Here is a 22,403-nt window from a genome sequence, read left to right on the forward strand (position 1 = left end):
CAAAGCAGGCAGTAATGCAGCCAGTCAGGATGCTCTTAATTGTGCCCCAAGAGAAAGTTCTTAGGATTTGGGGCCCACACCAAACTTCTTCAACCGTCTGAGGTAAACAAGGCGTTGTTGTGCCTTTTTCACCACAGAGCTGGTATATACAGACCATGTGAGATCCTCAGTGATGTTTATGCCAAGGAACTTAAACCCTAGATCTATTGATGTCAATAGGGGTTAGCCGGTCTCCATTCCTCCTGTGGTACACAATCAGCTCCTTTGTTTTTGCGAGATCGAGGAAGAGGTTGTTTTCTTAACAAGCAATTAAGAGAGAAACACAGTATGCCAGGTTTTTTTTTGAGCACATTTGAAAGCAGGAGCAAGGATGTCTTATTGTAATTGGGCTTTTGGGAGACTGTACTTGGAGTACTGTATTGTTGTGTGATTGAAGTCACCAAAGAAAAGTACTGGTAGATACAAAGCAGCTGCTTTATTTAACAAAACAAGGTACAACGGGCAACACATGGAGACGGTTTCAGTCGAAAGGTATTGCTGGCCCAAAGTGGGGCTCGGTATTTTATGTGCTATACATCAAAGGGCAATTCTATATTTACAACGTATGGACAATACTTCCTTTGAAACTGCAGAGAACCTTCACACCTCCGCATTCACATCCACACCATAGACATCCAAATGAGTTTTAATCAGCATTATCTGGACTGGGATTCACAGTTTTTAGGAACCCAAAGCTGCATCCCAAATTAAATCCACAATACATTTTCAGATGTGAAGACTGGTAGCCAAAGCCACTTGCTAAATGTACATGTCCTAAATCCAAAAATCGCTCTAACATACTGCATACATTTTTGATCTTATCTAAGAAAGGATACAACTTGCCACATAGAAAGTACTGGTCTTTGAAATCTGAGCAGTGTTTGAGCAGAGTGAGGATTTCTGCATTCTCTAGAGTTTAGAAGAACAAGATGAGATTTCATCAAAACTTACAAAATTCTTTGAGGTTTGACAGGCTAGATGCAGAGATATATTCCATGGCTGCTGAGTCTAGAACCGAGGCCAAAGTTTTGAACAAGGACTAGGCCATACAGGACTGGGATAAGAAAAAATTACTCAGTGTGGTGAAGATTTGGAATTCTCCAACTTGGTGAGTTTTAGAGACTAAATTATTATTTCATTCAGAGTGCACATTGCTACATTTCTGTTAATTAAGGGGAAAATGCACAAAAAAATGGCACTGAAGTAGAAAATCAGCCATGATCTTAATTAATGGTGGAAGAGACTTGAAAGGCCAATGGCCTACAGCTTGCTCCTATTCTTATGATCTATTAATTGTAAGTCTAAACCTCTTCTGATCTTTCCCTCAAAGGGTTCTAAAAGAATATTGAACAGTCAATCACCCCATAGTGTGGGATAAAAAAGCCTGGATGACAGCAATGCTCTTACAAAATATATCACATTTTTTTCCCTCTCCTTCATGAAACAAAATTGTGCAAGGACTAATTACGACAATGCAACCTAACTTCATGAACAATGCCTTTGTACATTTAATATGAAGGACTTGGCCGACAACATCCAGGTACATTTGTTACCAACATCACTTCATGGGCCAGAGTGCTATCTCCACAATTAGGGCTTACTAACTGCAATACAAAATGAGGTTTGTCATTTCAGAGTCCGGCAGCAAGAAACTGAGAAGCACGGTGGTGTATCACTACTATAGCTCCAGTGACCCAGGTTCAATTCCACTGCCGTCTGCAAAGAGGTTTCACACTCTCCCTGTGACTGTGTGGGTTTCCTCTGGGTCCTCCGATTTTCTCCGTCATCTCAAAGATGTATGGGTTATGAGGTTAGTTGGTCACATGGGTGTAATTTGGTGGTGTGAGGTCGCTGGGCCAGAAGGGCCTGTTACCACGGGGTGGGGGGGGGAACCATGCTGCATTTCTAAAATATAAAAAAGTCCCCTTTTAGGAACACTGCAGATTACATCAGTGCCTCTTGAGATGACATAGCCCTTGCAAATAATGCACAAGCAAAGTTCTGGCCAGAATATAATCCACTGAGTAGGATCGTAAAAAAATGTTGAGTTACAGGAATGAAGTGGCAAAGAACTGGAATGTTGAGCAGTGTTCACAAGAAGCAGCTGACATGATCAAAACAGTTCACTACAAGAAGATTTTGAGCCATTCAGCTACATCAAAAAAGCAAAAACCTTCTTTGAAGCTTACAAGCTCAGCCTGAAGCACAGCTTTAGAAGTGACAGCAATATGGAAGATGCGATTTTGCAATGAGCATGACAAAGATGAAAACTACCCTGGTCTCCACTGACTATTTTTTAAGCTCCAGCCAGAGAAAATCAACTCCAAAGTCCATTAATATCTGATTTACTAGTACCTCTATAACCTGAACACCAATGACAACTCTGTTCCTCACCTCCTCTGTTGCCACTTCCACAATGCAAAACCACTAACAATTATGTATTACGACTTGAATTAGGAGCCAGAGCATACCACCAGGCCTCTTCAATCTATCTCACTGTCCAAAGCAATTATGGCTGATTTGACAACAAGCTCAACTCTGCATTCCTATCTATAAGACCATAAGATATACTGTAAGAGTATAATGAAGCCATTTGGCCCTTCAGGTCTGCTCCACCATTTTATCATGGATGATCTATTTTCCATCTTAGCCCCAATTTCCTGCCTTCTACTTGAATCGCTTCATGCCCTGACTAATCAAGAATCTGTTAACCTCTGCCTTAAATATACCCAATGACTTAGCCTCCACAGCTGCCTGTGATAACAAATTGCACAGATTCATCACACTCTGGCTAATGAACTTGCTCCTCATCTCCATTCTAAACGTATATTCAGATATTCAGAGGCCGTGTGTTCTAATCTTAGACTCCTCCACTATAGGAAACATCCTCTCCATATCCACTCTATCAAGGCCTTTCAGCATTCGATAGATTTCAGTGAGATCCTCCCTCATACTTCAGAATTCCAGTGAGTACAGGCCCAAAGCCATCAAAAGCTCCTCATATGATAAACCTTTCAATCCTGGAATAATTTTTGTGAACCTCCTTTGAACCCTCTCCAATGTCAGCACACCCTTTCTTAGATAAGGGTTCAAAAACTACTCACAATACTCCAAGTGATGCCTCAATATTACATCCTTGTTTTTATATTCCAGTCTTCTCGAAATGAATGCTAACGTTGCATTTGCCTTCTTGAAGAGTGAGTGACAATTGCAATTTTCCAGTCCTCTAGAACCATGCCAGCATACAATGATTCTTGAAAGATCATTATTAATGCCTCCACAATCTCTTCAGCCGCCTCTTTCACAAACCTGGGTGTAGAACATCTGGTCCAGGTGACTTACCTACCTTCAGACTTTTCAGTTTCCCAAGTACCTTCTCTCTAGTAATGGCAACTTCACACACTTCTGCCCCCTGACTCTCTCGAACTTCCGGCATATTGCTATTGTCTTCCACAGTGAAGACTGAAGCAAAATATTTATTCAGTTTGTCTGCTTTTTTCTCGTCCCCCATCATTTTCCAGCAGTCCAATAACTATGTCGCCTCTCTTTTACACATTATATATCTGAAGAAAAAAACACAAAATACTCTGCAGATGCTGGGGTCAAAGCAACACTCACAACACGCTGGAGGAACTCAGCAGGTCGGGCAGCATCCGTGAAAACAATCAGTCAACATTTCGGGCCAGAACCCTGACTGAACTCGTCAGAACCCAGTCCTGATTAAGGATTCCGGCCCGAAACATTGACTGATCGTTTCCACGGATGCTGCCCGACCTGCTGAGTTCCTCCAGCATGTTGTGAGTATTGCTATATCTGAAGAAACTTTTTGTGTCCTCTTTAATATTATTGGCTGGCTTCTTATTTCATCTTTTGCTTCTTTATGACTTCTTTTAGTTACGTTCTGTTGCTTTTTAAAAGCTTTCCAATCCTCTCGGTTCCCACTAATTTTTGCTCTATTATAAGTTTTGCTTTCACTTTTATGTTGGCTTTGACTTCTCGTCAGCCATGGTTGCGTCATCCTGCCTTTAGAATAACTACTTCTTTGGGATATGTCTTCCGAATTGCTTCTAGAAAACCAGCCGTTGCTGCTCTAGTCAGGAAATCTTTTTATTTACTTGCTTACTAAGAAACTACCTCAAAGACTCAGCTTGGAAATATTTTGTCTTTTTTCAAAGACACACGACCCTTTGAGGGGATAAAATTACTTTGGCTGTCTAATTACACTGCATAGTGACTGCTATGTTCTACCCCAAGAGGATCTGTCCAATCTATCATGACCTCCAAGGTTTCTGTATGTTTGAATGCCTCTATAGAATATACGATGCATGCTTTTATTATCTTCAATACTATGATGTCATATACAGCACTTTTGTGGCAGAGTTTTTAAGTTGAGTTTCTTTGCCTGAAATTCTTGAGCTGTGGAATATACCCAGTTTTTACATTGAAAGTAATAGGAAATTACTTATTTTACAAACTCTCACTTAATATATTGTTTTGCTGTAACATAAACTTTGTAAATTGAGAAATTACCGAAAGGCATCTGAAAAGTAACATGTATACCTCAAATATCAACACAATGCTTCAATTTTCACAGTGTACAAATAATTCCCACTAAATATAATGGCTGAAATATAGCAGTGCTTAGCCATAACCTTCAACAAAAAAACTAACCACTTTTATTGCAGTGGAATATTGTCAATTCAAACCATTAGATTTTCTTAGTGACCTTGATAAACTAAAACATCACTACAACCAGGGATTGGTATGAAGCATAAAAAAAGCTGAAGTATTAAAGAATATCTAATGGTTAATTAAGATTTAGATTAATCCCCAGGACTTTCTTCTGTGATGCAGTCCAAGGAGCAAATGACAAAACCATCCGAGTTTTGTTATTTTGCTGCAGGATTGAAAGCCCTGTAATTTTCTGCTCCATCAGACCTGCATTTAAAACAATACATGTGGTATAAATAAAGAAAAAGTAATTTTTGGGGTCAGATATTGTACAATCTGTGCATATAGATTTGTTCTAAGGAATTATGTGGTTTTCCACGGTGCTTTAAAATTTTCCCCACATTATATATCGTCTTCCAATTTTTCATGAAATGAAGCTAACCAGCAGCTTTGTTTAAGTTCCTTAATTTCCACCATAAGGAAAGAAGTGCAATTTTCAAAGTCTGCCCTCCTTCAAGAAAGCTTCTTGAAATCTGCTTCATTTACAGAACACACAGCGAATATACATCATTGGAAATCCCACAAGTTCTTCTCATGCAACCTTAATTTCATTAAATGCATAGCCTACTGAGTTGATTGGCTCTGTATATCAGAGCATGGATATATACTCATGTCCCAATTAACAAGGATCAAAGGAGAATGAAGTTTGCTTGACAAGTCAAACAGATACATTAAAAATTACCACGGGATAATGTTTTCATCATATACACAGATTATTTCAACTAAGTACTGCATTGGTATGTGCAGGGCATTCCCAATAATCCAACAGTACAAATAATTTTGCAATGAATGTCTAATTAGTGAAGATTTGTTGGGTACTTTCAAGGAATCAGTCTCATTTCTGGTTGATACAGCAAAGATTATACAGAAGAGTTATTCTGTGGACGTGAACTGGACACTCGGATGGTATGTTGCCTCCCAGGTGCCAGGGTCAGGGATGTCTCAGGTTGCGCCCACAACATTTTGGCAGGTAGTGTTGAGGAAACAGGTAGGATTCAGGAGGACTTAGACAGATTAGGAGAATGGACAAGAAACTGGCAAATGAAATACAATGTTGGAAAATGCATGGTCATGCACTTTTGTAGAAGAAATAAATGTGCGGATTATTTTCTAAATGGGGAGAAAATCCAGGAATCTGAGAAGCAGAGGGACTTGGGAGTCCTTGTGCAGAACACCCTGAAGATTAACTTGCAGGTTGAGTTGGTGGTGAGGAAGGCAAGTGTCATGTTAACATTCATTTCAAGAGGTCTAGAATACAAGAGCAAGGATGTGATGCTGAGGAACTTGTTTTCAGAATGGTCTATTTTTCTGCAATTCAAGTTTAGGTTTTACAGGCAATCATTCAAGTCCCAATCTTGCAAGCCATATTTTGTTGTTCATTTTCAAAACTACATTCTGATGTTAGATACCTAGTGGAGATCTTCAATGCTGCAGCAACTCCCAACAGTTTGACAGTTCAAACCTGCCCCAAGAACAGCGACTTATTCATATGAATACAGAACAATGGCTGTGATAAAGGTAATTTGAAAATAAAGTTCATTTGAGGAAAATTGTTCCAAAGTGTTCTTAAAATAAATTTTGTTTTCATTTTAATTTGCTAAAAATTGTTAAGATCTGCTTGATTTTTAATAGTTTTCAAACACTTTTAATAACATTAGAAACTGGCAAAATCATCCAATATATTTTTGAAAGGGGCACAGCTTAACCAACTATCCAAGGTTTTTTCAGCTAATGCCTGGGTAGTACTTGCTAACTCTTCAAGTAACAGTATTTACATATGCAAGGGCAGGGTCTTTCTACTGAAGGTTGGGCTGGAATCCAGCAGCAATTTGAATTTGGGAAGATAAACTTGACTATTTTTGCTCAACTGGCTCAACATTCAAAGTTCAGAGTAAATTTACTATCAAAGTACATGCATACAACCCTGACATTAATTGGTACGAAATTTTGACCCATAAGAACATAAGTTATAGGAGCAGAATTAGGTCGTTCGGTCCGTCAAGTCTGTTCCGCCATATCATCATGGCTGATCCATTTTCCCTCGCATCCCAAAATTCCTGCCCTGCCTTTCCCCTGTATTCTTTCGTGCCCTGACCAATCAACCTCTGCCTTAAATATACCCAATGACTTAGCTTCCTCAGCCACCTGTGGTAATGAATTCCACAGATTCGCCACTCTCTGGCTAAAGAAATTCTTCCTCATCTCCATTCTAAAAGGATGCCCCTCTATTCTGAGACAGTGTCCTTTGGTCTTAAACCATTGTACCCAACATTCTGAATGGTAGAAAGAAGAAATGGTCAAAGTCTAAAGAAAATTAAAATCTAAACAAAATAACGTGGATGTAGATTGATAAAACGTTCAGTGCAACAGCCAAAGCAGCAAAGTTGACTACTAGTTCCAGCCTTCTCCCCCCTCACTGTCTGATAAGTAAACATTTCGATGCTTGTTTACAAAATCCAGGTACAGTCACACCTACAGCACAATAAGCAGTTTTGTGCATTGTCAACTTTGACATAAATGATATAGGATTCTAAGGGGAAATAAAATAACATACCCAAGTTTGCATTCCCTGATAAACGTTATCGTATCTTAGCAATGGCATTAAATTAAGAACTGGGAAAATAAAAAATAAAACTCAATTAAACTGAAAATACTTCAATAAATTAAACATTGCTGACATGGTAGAGGCAGGTACTTACACAACATTTAAAAAGTATCTGAGCAAGCACTAGTATCACTAAGGCAAAGGTTACAGATGAAATACTGACGGTCAGCATGGGTATAGTGAGCTGACGGTATAGGGTAATGTAATGAGTGATAGATGACACATTTTTCATAACAGAAACTGTTCTACATAATTGTCAAACACTGTCATTGAGTAGTATTCATTTTAACAGACAGCGCCTGACATAATGACTGCAATGTAAGGGGATTGCTTTTGGTTTGTTCGTAATGGAAGTAATGGGCTACAGCTTTTGTTAAGAACATAAAATGACTCTCACATGTCTTATTCACAAATTCCTACAAGGAGCCTGTTTCTGTATTCCATGATTCCAAAACCCAGCCTGAAGAGTCCAAAACCAATAGAATTGACATTTGGTGTACCAAGAACTAGACTTATGGAAGGACACCATAATTTCACTGAATACACTTCCTATGTCAAGTGGGAACTCCAGGAGGTTTCTCATGATTGAAATCATGGGTAATGATGGGGCCATATTAGAGTTCATCCCATAGATTAGGTATGTGTTAATAGAGAACTGAGTGTTCCTCAAAGAGTATAATTGGAATTAACAGCATAGGTCTTGGAAGGCTCAGCTTTCTTGGGAGAGCGACAAAAGATCGGGAAACCAATACTGAGATTCACAGAACTAGGGGATGTGCAAACAAATTTTTCCATGATATTTTGCTGCCTTGTTCGGGCAGGAGTCAGGAATAGTATTTAGCAGTATATTCTAGGAAGTTGGGGATAAAAGATGAGCAGCCAGTGGTCACAGTCCAAATTTACGTGACTATGTCTGGATAGACATTGACATGTGTCTGCAGAGGAAGAATGAATGCCATAGATTTTGTCGTCTTATTTTGGGAAGCTAGGAAATAAATTTATAAACAAGATCTCAAAAAGTGGTAGCCACAATATTATTACACTTCTCAATGAGTACAGAATTGGCAAGGTGTTAGAGACAAGTGTGCAGTTGTAAGAGGGGAATCTTTAGATTCTGAGTTTTGTAAACATTTCTAGAGAGTAAGGAACCTGGATCAGCCAGAATGTATTTCTAGAGGATTAGGACAAATATTCTTGTAGGATACCTTAGCTCAAACTGTTACAATTAGCAAGTAGAAAAATAACTTTAGAAATAGCAAGTAAATTTAGGAGGAAAGGGAAAGTAAAATTGAGAAGAGAAAAATAATCTGGCAGTGCAAACGTCAATTCAAAACATCTAGTTATAAACAACTGATAATTGTCTTTTAAATGCTGCCTTGCGGCTTTTAATACATTGCAATTGAGAGTGATGAATGACTTTACCCCTCACCCCCAGCACTGTTGCCTGCAATGTCCACTTCATTCAGATCACGTGGCTGCTCTATATTGGTCTATTTTTGGCTTTCTCCATTTATTTCCAGTCTAAATGAGAGAGGGTAATTTTGGATAATCCCTAATGTAAGCAGCAGCAGCTCAAGCAATTCAACAAGCAGGACAACATTAGATGTGGTCCAAATCACCCTGTTAACTATTATCACACCCAGCAGTCTTAGGTGCCCTTGTGATGCACATTTGGTCCATTAGGTTCAAGAGAATGATGCAGCAAGGGACTGGATGAGTCATGATCTTACTAACAAGCAGGCTTAAGTGCCTTGCTCCCACTTCTTAGGCGAACATCGAAGTTAGTTGCCAATGTGCCAGCTGAAGTGAATTCATGCACAGATACTGTTTTCCTGCTCTTGGTGCTAAACTAAGGACTCTCCACTTCATAGACAGTGGTCAGTTAAACTAGTTAAAATCACATGAGGAAGGCCTTCAACTAGACCAATTCTAGATGACACAAATATACGGTAGAATTATTTATTTAGATCTTAGAAAGTTGTAAGGGAGGCTTAATGCTAGCAATTGTAAGTAGAAACATTTAGTAAAGAAAATAACAGCTATAATGATATACAAACAGCAACTGAGTGAGTGACAAGATTATCAGCCACATTGATGGAATGAAACTGGCCAGAACACGAAGGTTTACGACTCCAAGCACCACCAAGAGATGTTTGACACCCACTCTGGAGGACTAATTGAGCCGTAGCTTGATATCTCATCTGAATGATGGCACCTCTAACAGCCTCTTTTCTCAAGAGAGCAACTTATACCCAGCAGTTTCTGTGAGAGAGCACACATGAAAGCACAAGAGACAGACAGATAGAGAGAGAAGGACAGAAGTACCATTCAGCCAGGATAGAGCTTTGCCAACATTAAAGGTAAACACAAATTTGAAGGGTCTCGGCCCAAAACGTAGCCTGTTTATTCCCCCTCCGTAGATGTTACCTCACTTGCGAGTTCCTTCAGCATATTGTGTGTGTTGAATGGAAATTTTGACCACTTGGGCCTAATTAACCTTTCCACATTTGTAATCTTTCTGCATTTTAGTTATACCATAGTGCAATGCCATGGTTAAGATTTCTACCGCTATGCTGTAGGTATTTCATTTCAGCATTATTCTGCAAAAGCAGTGTGCCCTACTGGTAGAATGTTTTGGTTTTTGCTAAAGATAAGATGACCTGCTGTTCAACTTTGGAATGTTGTGTTAGCCAATCAGGATGGTGGGATCTGGAGAAAGTTCTAGACAGCATGGGGTGGAGAGAGTTTTGTGATGGACAGTAGTCTGCTTTGGAGTTTTTTGCAGGGGCTGTGGAGCCGAACAGATGGAAAGATACCATAGAATGCCTTTGAAAGGAGAGGCCCCATTGCATGTAGTGCTTTGTGCAGATTAAAGACTCCAAGGAGGAAGGGCCAATACTCCTGAGAGACAGCCAGTTTGTTCGAATTGGACATCAAGGAAAGTTTGGACTGTGGTGGGTGTTGACTCGCAGACCGTGGGTTCGGTGCCATGAATAGTGGTTATACCCAGCTTTGGAAGAGACGAGCTCCAACGGTCATGTGCACATTTAGACTGGTCTAGTTGTAATGAGTCCTTTTAATTTTTTTCTTCTTTCTTTTTAATAACTGTTTAATAAAGCTGAAATTAGTAAATATATTTTCTTTATAATTTTACACAGTGTACGATCTGTTATTTCTCGTTGACAGATAATGATGCATGGGCAATATTTAAACAGCATTCGCTCAGATCAAGGTTTCTTTAATCGGAATATCATAACATTCCTGTTTGGTGGGTCCCCAAATCATACCGACACTAGATATATATATTGTTCATGAAAGGTGGCTTTCTCACTGCTGAGTCACATGGCTGCTAGCAGAGGTAGCTCATGAGCCAAGTTTGTATTTGAGCCCGGTGAGAGGGTTACAACAGTATAACAAGGTCATATCTAATCACATTTACAGAAACAGTCCAACTCTTTCATGTAAGGAAATCCTTCTCCAAGTGTCTAATTAAAATGGATGAAGTTTTGACTTTAAGTATCCAGATAATAATAGGAATGTTTTACCATCTCTGTTGGACAGCAGATAGACCAACCCAGTAAGACAGGTATCGGTAACTTCAGAAATATTTGTAGCACATCTTCCAATTGCCTGAATTGCAGCTGCAGCAAATTGTTTGTCCTGACTTTTCACATAGGTCTGAGTATGGAAAGAAATAAGGTGACTATTAACCAGATTAACTTTATTGTTACAAGCATGGCATCACCGAAATCCCATAACAAAGTAAGTGACATTTGTAAACTATGACTTCTAAAATTCTTGTCAATTATTGATTTCTAGATATTAATTTTGATATTAGATTTTGTCAAGACAGTAGAAAAAATAGCCAATAAGTACATGATTGAGCAAGAATAGAATACACTGACATACTGTGCCACCAAGTGGCAAAATACAGTCTCTCACCAACAATTCCTTGTTCTTAGGTCACCTAAGACGATGATCATTGGTTGACTTATTTTTAACTCACCTTGCCAAAATTTTAAGCTACAGATCAACTATATTTTTAGGCACCATTTTCTAGCTCTTCATCAGTCGTGTTTGCAATACACCGAGAACAGATTACTTATCCTGCCTATCCATTAGGGAATTAAACCTGGGTGTATGGGAGATATGACATACATATCCCATACACCCTCATTTATGACACAAATTTCATTAAAATATTTTGTGCAGTACATAGCTATTGAAGCTTCCCTGATAAACCAGACAATAAGAATTCAAGAAAGTTACATAAATAATGTTCATATTTATGATCTCTATGCCTGACAAAAGATTACTAAGCAGAATTACAAAAGTTAAGAGTGCATCAGTCACATCAGGCATCAACCACTACTGTACTCACCTGAAACTCTCGTAAGACTGCAGAGATGTTGGCTTCACTGGCCAAGTTTGTCAGAATCTCGAGCTGTACACAATAATAAAACATCTTAAGAAAGTAACAAAATGCTCCACAAAACATACCACAGTTTTAACACAGAATTAAAAAAAACCACGGGCACATTTATTGTACAGATATTACCTCCATTCCAATTGCATATTTTCATCAAGATGGCAGACTTACTATTATATTATTAATAAAATACAATATGATACCTTCAAAACTTTTATCTGCGTTGGATCGGTTGACCGAACGTAAAAGCTTTTCAAATATGGCTCAAACATCCCCTGAGAAGAAAATTAGTTTTAAGTTCTTGTTAAGACTAAAAAGAAAACTTAGAAGTGCCTTTCTTTATATCTATATAAAAACTAACATAATCTTACCTTTCTTTTTATAGACATTGTAGCAATATTCTGTAAAACAATGTACTGTACTTCTCTGCATGTTAAAGAGAAAAATTAGAGTTAGGAAACAGCAAATTTCTATCAGTCAGTAAAACCCTTTAAGTAGTAGGAAGTATAGGTTGAGAAAACCCGTCAAGTGGAGAATATATATTTTTGTAGGAAGAAAATACTCTCCCAGCTCTTCTAACTTTAACCAGAACAATAACTAGCATTATCTTCGGGCATTACCAAAAAAAGATTTACACCTTTATTTCTTTTCACAGCTGCTCTAGTGACAGATTACAGCTGAGTATTATCATACTTTAGCAGCCTCATTCATTTTAATGGCGTGTGCCACTTCAGGTTGGCCTAGAGTCAACATTGAGCCTCTTAACACCATAAGGACCAGTAACAGTTGAGAATCCAAGGTAAACTACTGGAACAGAGCTTCACAAGTCTGGGTGTTCCATCTCAATTTGGAATTATTCCAAACTGCAACCCACAATTAAAATTAATGAAATTGCTCAGGAGCAAATATTGTTATAAGGAAAGAAGTAGTCAGCTTTGGTGAACTTCATCCTGAAAAGTTCTCAGCCAACGAGGGATATTTTGTAAACCACCTTAGACTTATTATTCCAATACTTACTAGTGAACATTTTTAGAAGTCTATGAGTGGTAATTCTTCAATAACCCACGCTAATCAAGTCATCTTCCTTCACCAATTGAGATTTGTTAACAAAATACATAACAGGCTTTGAAACTTGGAACTTTCCAAGCCAAATGGCTCAACATTACACTCTTAACAAGATGGGGCAGTGTTAAATCACCTCAGCAGAGCTGCAGAAAACGCAAAACAAAACGTAGATTTTTAAAGCTGCAGATCTTTACTGAGGCCAACAACCTATTTTCACAATTTAAGTTTGTCATCAATCTTTATTTGATAACTTCAAATGAATGAAACCTTCAACACAGAGACTGGAGAAGTGCCACATTCTTGCAAATAGATTTAAGCAAGTAACTCACCTATGGCTTCGAAGCAATCGAACCAAAGACTTTGCAACAAAGTTGACCTCTGACTTTGGTGCAAGATACCAGTAAAGCTGAGCAACCCCCATTACAACCTAAAGATAAAAAAAGCAGACCTCAGCAGGGAACTTTTAAAGCCCAATTATTAAACATCACCAGCAATTTATCGTGAGCATGTGAGGTCATTGGGTGAGGAAAGGAATTGTCTCACGTCTTTTATGAAATAAGTGTCCTACAGCACTCAAGCTAAGAAGAAAAAACTACTGCTCATCACAACCAAAGTCATGGTTGAAGAAATACATCTGAACTTTGTTTTAAAGATGGGAAAAAGAGTTGAAGGACCGTTTAGGCTAAAGGCTGACGTATCTACCATTGAAGGTACAATACTACAGGAAGCCAAGTTTCAGTATATCAGAAAGCCTGAACTGATTTGCAGACCAGAGAAAACTGCCACACATAGAGCCTTCCATGGATTTGTAGCCAAGACAAAATTCTTTCAAATTCATTGAAATAGTGACGGATTAAGGGACGAAAGCAAAGAGAGACAGGAATGAGCTTAAGAGAAAGGTATGGATGCTCTTATTTTGGATGAGTCCATGACTGATGTGTGAAGAAACGTTAAAAATTTGTGAACAGATTACTATAGCATTCAAGATATTCGGTGTATTTGTTAAGAATATCAAGATGAAAGACAAAAGTGAGTTTATTGTCAAATGTACAAGTATATGAGGGGTGATTGATAAGTTCGTGGCCTAAGGTAGAAGGCGTCAATTTTACAAAACCTAGCACATTATTTTTCAACATAGTCCCCTCCTACATTTACACACTTAGGCCAGCAGTCGTGGAGTACGGATCTTGGACCTCCAGAAAGTATCCACAGCAGGAGTGACTGATAAGTTCGTGGCCTAAGGTAGAAGGAGATGAGCTATACAGCTCTTGTTACATGCACATGCAGGTCAACTCTTTGAGTGATTATGCAGAAAGTTTGAAGTTAATAACTCATCAGGGGTGATTGATAAGTTCGTGGCCTAAGGTAGAAGGAGATGAGTTATTAACTTCGAACTTTCTGCATAATCACTCAAAGAGTTGACCTGCATGTGCACGTAACGAGAGCTGTATCTCCTTCTACCTTAGGCGATGAACTTATCAATCACCCATGCTGTAGACACTTTCTGGAGTCCAAGATCCTTATGCTCCATGACTGCTGGACTAAGAGTGTAAATGTAGGAGGGGACTATGTTGAAAAATAAATGTGCTAGGTTTTCTAAAATTGACTCCTTCTACCTTAGGCCACGAGCTTATCAATCACCCCTCGTACGTATGCACAGGTGTAATGAAAAACTTACTTGCAGCAGCATCACAGGCACAGAGCATCATATAAGCAGCAGTAATAAGAAAAACAAATTAAACAAATTATACACAATTTTTACAAGAAGAACACAACTTGAACAAAATAAAGTCAATTTTAGTGCAAAGTGATCAAAGTGGTCACAGTGTTGCTATACTCTAATGATCTTGATCAATTGGTTCAAGAACTGTGGGTCTAAAGGGAAGCAATTCTCCTTGAACCTGATAATATAGGACTTCAGGCTTCTATACATGCTGCCTGATAGCTACTGTGAGAAGATGGTGGGTAATGGTACAGATGCAACAATTAAAAAAAAGGATTTCAAGCTTTACTCAAAATCAACTGAAGGCACAGAATTGAGGTTAAGCATTCTGAATTATGACAGGAGCAAAAGAAATGTTCTTCAGTTTGCTCGATGTTAACTTATGCTTCAACAATAACTGTACTATTACAGAATCAGACAATGCAGTGTTCAAGATGTGGTGCAGATGGCAGCAAAAAGAGTTCAAGTAAATCACCATTTCTACGAAACCTGAACGATACCCCTTGACGAGCTGACTAAGAACCTGGCCAAGTAAATAAAAGCGGTATAATCATGATGAGCCAGAAAGAGGATAACAGGCAATGAGGTGAAGTAGTTATCCATGTTGTACACAGCTGAGCTACAGAAAGGATAATGTACAATTCAAGTCAGATCAGATATGGGATTGACCAGGAGAGTTCCAGTTATGAGATCAGTACAGATACCAGGGTGAAAGAAATTAGCCAGTGTTCATCATGGGGCCTTGCCAAACTTCTGTTTGTTAACTTGGTATTAAATCTTTTAAGTCTTGTCACATTTGGATTCAACTATTAAAATGTTCTTTACCACCCATCCACCAGAAACCAAGTGACCCAAATCATTGTTGCTGGTATCCATTCCATATCATGCAACACAGCAACACATACAAAATGCTGGAGGAACTCAGCAGGCCAGGCAGCATCAATGGAAAAGAGTAAACAGTCGACGTTTTGACGGAGACCCTTCATCAGGACTGTCAACACTGTCCTGATGAAGGTCTCAACCCGAAACGTTGACTATTTACTACTTACTACTTTTTAAGTGGTAGAAAGAACAGTGATTTGATTTGAAGTAGTCATATGAACAGTGTTCTAAGATGGTGGAACAATTAGCACCTCCTTTTCAAAAAATACTACAATCAACTATTTTTAGATTACAAACAAAATTAGTTTAATTAACCATACTGATAATTTTGCTTTAAAAGCCAAACAATGAATTTTGTTCCATCTAACAAAATGGGGAGTTTTCTTTACCACATTCATTCATGCTCAGTTTAATTACTTAGGTTAAATGATTTCATAACAAAATATAATATACTCTGTGAACAACAATATGGTTTCAGAAAAAAACAGAACCTCTACAATAGCATTGATAGATTTTGTAGAAGAAATATCAAACGCTATAGAAAGAAATGAATACACAGTGGGAATATTCTTTGCTCTAAAAAAAAGCATTTGACACCATTGACCATAAATTATTATTAACAAAATTAGAAAGATATGGTATTAGAGGGGTGGCACATGATTGGTTAAGTAGTTATTTGGAAGACATGCATCAGTATTTACATATAAACAACTTGAATTCAAAACTTTTGAGGGTAACTTGTGGGGTTCCACAAGGTTCAGTGCTTGGTCCATTGCTGTTCATTTTGTATATAAACGATATATGTATGGTCTCTCAGACATTAAATGTATATTATTTGCTGATGATACAACTATATTTTGTAGTGGATAACATCTGAAACAACTTTTGGATACAGTGGAGAAAGAACTAAGAATTATAAAGAAATGGTTTGATACTAACAAGTTATCACCGAATCTAAGTAAAACTAAATTCATAATATTTGGAAACCGTGTACCAAACTCATATAGTAAACTTAGAATAAATGATGTTGAAATTGATAAGGTATCTGAAACAAAATTTTTAGGAGTGGTAATAGATAATAAATTAAACTGGAAACCACATATAAATTATGTCAAAGCAAAAATGTCAAAATCTATTGCAATACTATACAAAGCGCAAGATTTCTTAAATCAGTAATCTTTGCATCCATTATACTGTTCACTTATAGTCCCATACATGGCCTACTGTGTAGAGGTATGGGGAAATACATACAAAACAAATAAAAACTCAATTTTTCTACTCCAAAAGAAAGTCATATGGATTGTAAATAAGACAAGTTATTATGATCCAACTAATCCACTATTTATTCAACTAAACACTTCAAAATTCAGAGATTTCGTAGATTTTAAAATAATACAAATTATACATAAAGTAAAAAATGGACAGCTACCACAAAGTATCCAAATGTTGTTTAAAATGAGAGAAAGTCAACATGATTTGAGAGGAACATGTATATTTAAAAACAAAGGATAAGAACAAATGTAAAAATATCATAGTATTTCAGTCAGAGGAATGAATCTATGGAATAGTTGCAGTGAGAATTTAAAAACATGCACCACACTTAACAAGTTGAAAAAATTATTTTAAAATAATTTAATGAACAAATATAAAATACATGATTTAAAATGAATGGGAGTAATGTAAATAAATGATACTTGGAATTGGATTTTGTGTTAAAAGATTATGAAATTTTTTATTTTGATGTGATGATTGATGCCAAATATGTTGTTGTATAAGTAAGAGTGGTAGGCGTAATAAGCTGTAGCTTCAGCCTACACCCTTTCAGTCTGTTTTAAAGAATATCTATGTTTTTTGTTGTAATTTTGTCTTATGAAATCATCGTTGAAAATGCTGCTTTTTGTTATGTTTGTACTGACCGAAATAAACTTTATTCATTCATTCACTTACTTCGTACTTACATTATATGAGGAATCCCATCAGCCTCAAGCCTCCTCTCTTTATTTTTCCTATGGCCTGCAACTTAATCTCTCACATATGCTATCAAATCCTCCAGTTCTTTTTTTTCTACCCACTAAGCAGCACAATCTTGAGGCCCACAGTAATGTAGCAGGCAGTGTGCAGCAGCAGTGTTCAAGCAATCCAGGTTAATCCTGGCCCCCAGTGCAGTGTCTGTGAAAGTTACATGTTCTCCCTTCGACCACTTGGCCTGAAACATCAACTGCTTATTTCCCTTTACAGCCTGACCTGTTGGGTTCCTCCAGCATTTTGTGTACATTACTCTAGATTTCCAGCATCTGCAGAATCTCTTGTGTCAATGGATTCAATGTAGCCTTTTTCATCATACAGTGGTATCCATGAAACGTGCAAACACATAAGAAAAAAATCTCTTAAGAAAATACACAATAAGGAGAAATCAATTAACCTTCAAGCATTCCTTTTTCAGGGGTTGGGAGTAATCCCACAGCACTCTGAAAATCCATGCAGTCATGGGTGAAACATGCAAATTCTATGCAGACATTCCCCAAGGTGAGGATTGAACCTGGGTCCCTGCAGCTCCAAGGCTACTGCACAACCATGCAACATTTTGGTATTTGTGAAAAAGTAAAATGATATTACTGCAAAAATAATGTGAGAGCAGTACTGAAATAATATCATGAAAATCTTGAATGTGCATCAACAGAAAAGAATATTTTTCACTGCATTTTGTTAAGTAACCTTAAAAAAAAGATTTCAGTCACAAGGCATTAACTCACATTGCAAGTGTTTAAACCTTATTCTTCCAAAGGCCATGAATTTCACCAAGCCCTTGCTTTAAGTATAATACTTAATACTTTAAAATACTTTAATTAGAATCATGCATGAAATACTAAGTTTTGCTGAAATCTAACTTACTTTCAAATGACTTAAAGAAGTACCACTACAAAGTTGATAAAATATTTCTTTTCCCATAAATGACATGTAGTTTTTTTCCCTCACGTCCACACAACGTGCAAACAAATCTAAAGTGAAAACTGGCAAGCCAGATGCTCCAATGTCACATCAGAGCTGCCTTCTCCTGTAATGTTACATGCTTCTGCATACATGAAGTGGCAATATACATATTGCAGCTAATGGGCATAGTTTATTATTTAAATGTCACAATTCCACTGCACTATTTAACTTCAATTATGGTTGAAATTACTTGAATACTGCAAATGGTTGATCAGAGTTGAAGGTAGATCATAACTAAAAGTAGCTTGTATGTGTATGGCCCTACCTTAACCTGAATAGAACAACATGCCAGTCAAACAGCGTAACTGCTCTTTCTCGACTTTCGCTGTTGGTCTAATGAGCCATTGAACCTGATCTAGAGATAATCTGTTTGGAGGAATATTCCATTACTGTCTGTGACATTTTCCTTTCCTGTTATTTTTACACACCAAAATTGACATAGCTTTACCAATTTTATAATATTTAAAAATATAAGTTATTATGATACATACAGCAGCATTTCGGCTTTGTAATAGAGGCCTGGTGTTACGGAGGAGCAGGCGGTGATCTGGGTCCATCACATATGGTACTGGTATATCAATGCCATCATTATCGCCCTTTTCTTCATCAGAATCATAGAAATCTTTTTCACGGTTTGCATCATGCAACTCTTCCTGAGAGGAAAGAGATCATTAATTGCAACAAACCAAACAATATTTCTGTGAGACTTACAAATTCTTTCAGTACTTAAAACATACATAACAACCAAAACTAGGAGTGTTTAATCACAATGCTGAGTAGGAGTCACTGGAAAATGTTAAGGTTCTTTTTTATTCTATCTGCTTGCAATATCCATAATTTCTCTAAAACCAGACCACATTTGGCTTTAGTAAAGTGCCAACAGATATTGGCTAAAGAGTTTCTCTTCCTGCTGTAAACTCCTATGGTATTATTTCCATATCCAGTATACAACTTGACATATTGGGTATACTGCTAAACAAAATTAGGCATGTAATTCAAATAAAATATTCATTGCAACCAGCATTATTCCATAAAAGGAAAGATTAGAATCCATAGTCATGGGCAATCTATTATATAGTCATTAAAAGCTTTAGGTAACACCGATCACAATGCATCATTAAATATTTTTTCATAAATGTGAAGCTTTCTGCACTATTAATGGCATTATTTCAAGATCATTCATTAACTCACCACATAAACTTTGTCCAAAAAGACACGTTTTCTTACATTTATTTTTCTGTCTAGAAGTGCTTGTTGTCAACATTGCAGGCACATGACTACTTTTAACACACAATTAAATTACTTCTTGAAAAATACAATAAAATGCTTAGGCAAATAGTAAAGCCAACGCACTCATTTGAAACATTACTACAGATGCTCTTTAAAAAACACTCCCGTCATGGAACCAATTGTCTTTACTGTCAAAAACCACAATAAATGAATTGAGCATTGTTAGTGAAGTAAAAGCAAACCTAAATCAGTCCCTTTGAGAACCCAAATAGTGCACAACCTGAAATTACTCCATTTTCACAATACCTGGCTGTAGCATGGCTGTTAAGTGCATTAGATGACCACGGAGATGACAGCAAGCCATCAACTCCACTGAGTAACAATAAACTGTACTCTGTTGCTGTACATAAACATAAATAATCTTCAATTAGGAGTCAGATGAAAATTGGTAGAAACATTAACTTAATGAGAGCTGAAATTCTTCGGCATGGTTGTCAAAATTTAAAAAAAAAACTATTCCAGTGCTGAGAAAATGCAAGTTTTCTCCCAATTTACCCTCATCATGATCTAACCTTCTGCTTAATATTTCAATACATTAATTCTGCATCTATACAATCCTTTTGATTACAGAAGTAAAACCAAGCAGCAGTGCCAACACAATGACAATATTTTATGAACACTATAAAAATAGGGGTTCTGGAAATTAGGGGTCTATTAAGTTTACCTAGCTTGATCCACAAATTGATAAATATATTTGCAAGATCCTTTCCATGAGTAATGTTACAGTGCTTAGTGAGTTAACTATGGTGTGAAAATCATACTGAGGTCAAGAATATTCTACAATTTTAAAAAAATTATACATTAAGATTTACAAATTTACACAAATGTCTGCAAATAAAAATCACTTAGCTTAATCTCACAGAACACTAGCACACTGACACAAAAACACTGTATTTGTGAGCAGATTTTTTTAAAAAAACAATGTAAAATACAATCTGTCTCAGTGAGGAAGTGCAATAAAAGCTCTGTCAAAGAAACAACAGTAAAGATCCAATTGGCAAATGAAAAAAATAAAGCAACAAAGCTTAAGACTCAACACAAAACAGTAGTAGTAGAGATTTTATTAAGATGGCTAGACTTTGTTTGCTGACAAGATTTAATTGAAGATCTATATCTTATCAAGGAATAATATACCTTCAGCAATAGGTTCCCACAGAGACATAACTGCTTAGATCATTTCAATTCGACTTCACATTCCCATTCTGACATCTGTCCTTAGCTACCTCCACTGCCATGATGAGGCCGAACTCAGGTTGGAGGAACAACGCCTCATATTCTGTCTGAGTAGCCTCCAACCTGATGGCATGAACATCTAATTTCCAATTTCTGATAAATTTCTCCTGCTCGCTACTTCTTTTTCCATTCGCCACTCTGGTTAACCTCTCACCCCTTCTTTACTCCTCACTTGCCCCCTGTCCATCACCTCCCTTAGTAGCTCCCCATCTTCCTCCTTTCTTCCATGTTCCACTGTCCTCTCCACTCAGGTTCCTTCTTTTTCAGCCCTTCCACCTATCCTCTCCCAGCTTTTTTATTTCACTCATCTTCCCCCTGTTCCACTTATTCCCTCCTCTATCCACCACCTGGTTTCACCTATTACCTGCCAGGTAGTACTCCTTCCACTCCCCCCTTCTTATTCTGGGTTCTGTCCATTACCTTTCTAGTATGATGAAATGTTTTGGTCCGAAACGTCATCTATTTATTCCCCTCCATAGGTGCTGCCTGACATGCTGAGTTCCTCCAGTATTTTGTGTGTTGTTAAGATGATTTTAAAGTCTGTTAGTCAAACAGAATATGGAATGTGACATATTACTCTATATTTACATGTCTTGTGATTTACTATCTGGAACTGAACCCTTACCCAGTTAAACTCACAATGACACACTCGTCTCTGCTTCTACTAGCACTTCTGCACAAGATTAATTTGGAATTACACTTCACTCTTTTTTTCAATAAAAGGTGGTGGTAGGTGAAAGGTTCAAAGAAAGATGTACTCCACTGTTACTAGATAAGGCCCATTGACGTGATCACCATCTTTCCTTCATGAAATTTTCTCAAAATTAATTTTATGCAAAATGCAAATGTAAACCATTAAGAAAATTTAACTATATTATATTCATTGACTGAAACTGCATAGATTCTGATTAGCAGAAAAAACTTTTACAACTGATCATTCTTAATTTCACTATCAAGCTATGAAAAAGGTAAATTTAAAAGCTGGAAAATTGATAAAAAGTTTTTGGAAAAATTATTTCTCAAGAATACAACCAGCAGGGAATACTTAAAGATACTAATGGAAATGTTTTGAAATTGGGGAGCTTGTGGAAGTTGGAACACAACGGGAATTACTTAGGCAAACACAAGGAAATCTGCAGATGCTGGAATTTCAAGCAACACATAAAAATTGTTTAGGTATATCTGACATTATAATGGGAGGGTGAAGTAGAAAGAGTCAATAACCTTACATCAGAACTGGGAAATATGTAAAATAAATACTGAGATGCAGCGAAAAAGGGGAGCGGTTGAGACAATATAAAAGTCTGCAATAGGGAGGGCAACAGACAGGAAACAATAAAAAGGGGTGACAGCTGAAGAAGAGATCAATGAAGACATTAATTAATGAAGGTAATGGAATCAGTGCAGTCTTTCAT

The 22,403-nt window shown here is 37.3% G+C and overlaps 1 protein-coding gene across 2 annotated transcripts in view; it reads right to left on the reverse strand.

Moving 5' to 3' along the window:
* Positions 1-22,403, reverse strand: part of ap3b1a (adaptor related protein complex 3 subunit beta 1a) — a 257,151-nt gene that overhangs the window by 146,882 nt on the left and 87,866 nt on the right. For both annotated transcript variants that reach the window (XM_063049310.1, XM_063049311.1), the window contains exons 8-13: positions 18,957-19,118; positions 13,199-13,296; positions 12,176-12,230; positions 12,008-12,079; positions 11,757-11,819; positions 10,921-11,053 (exon numbers count right to left, since the gene is read on the reverse strand). In XM_063049310.1, coding sequence (XP_062905380.1) covers positions 10,921-11,053; positions 11,757-11,819; positions 12,008-12,079; positions 12,176-12,230; positions 13,199-13,296; positions 18,957-19,118 — 583 coding nt within the window. The remainder of the gene's footprint in view (positions 1-10,920; positions 11,054-11,756; positions 11,820-12,007; positions 12,080-12,175; positions 12,231-13,198; positions 13,297-18,956; positions 19,119-22,403) is intronic.

The sequence above is a fragment of the Mobula hypostoma genome, chromosome 5 (assembly GCF_963921235.1).
Source record: "Mobula hypostoma chromosome 5, sMobHyp1.1, whole genome shotgun sequence".
Lineage (NCBI taxonomy): Eukaryota > Metazoa > Chordata > Chondrichthyes > Myliobatiformes > Myliobatidae > Mobula > Mobula hypostoma.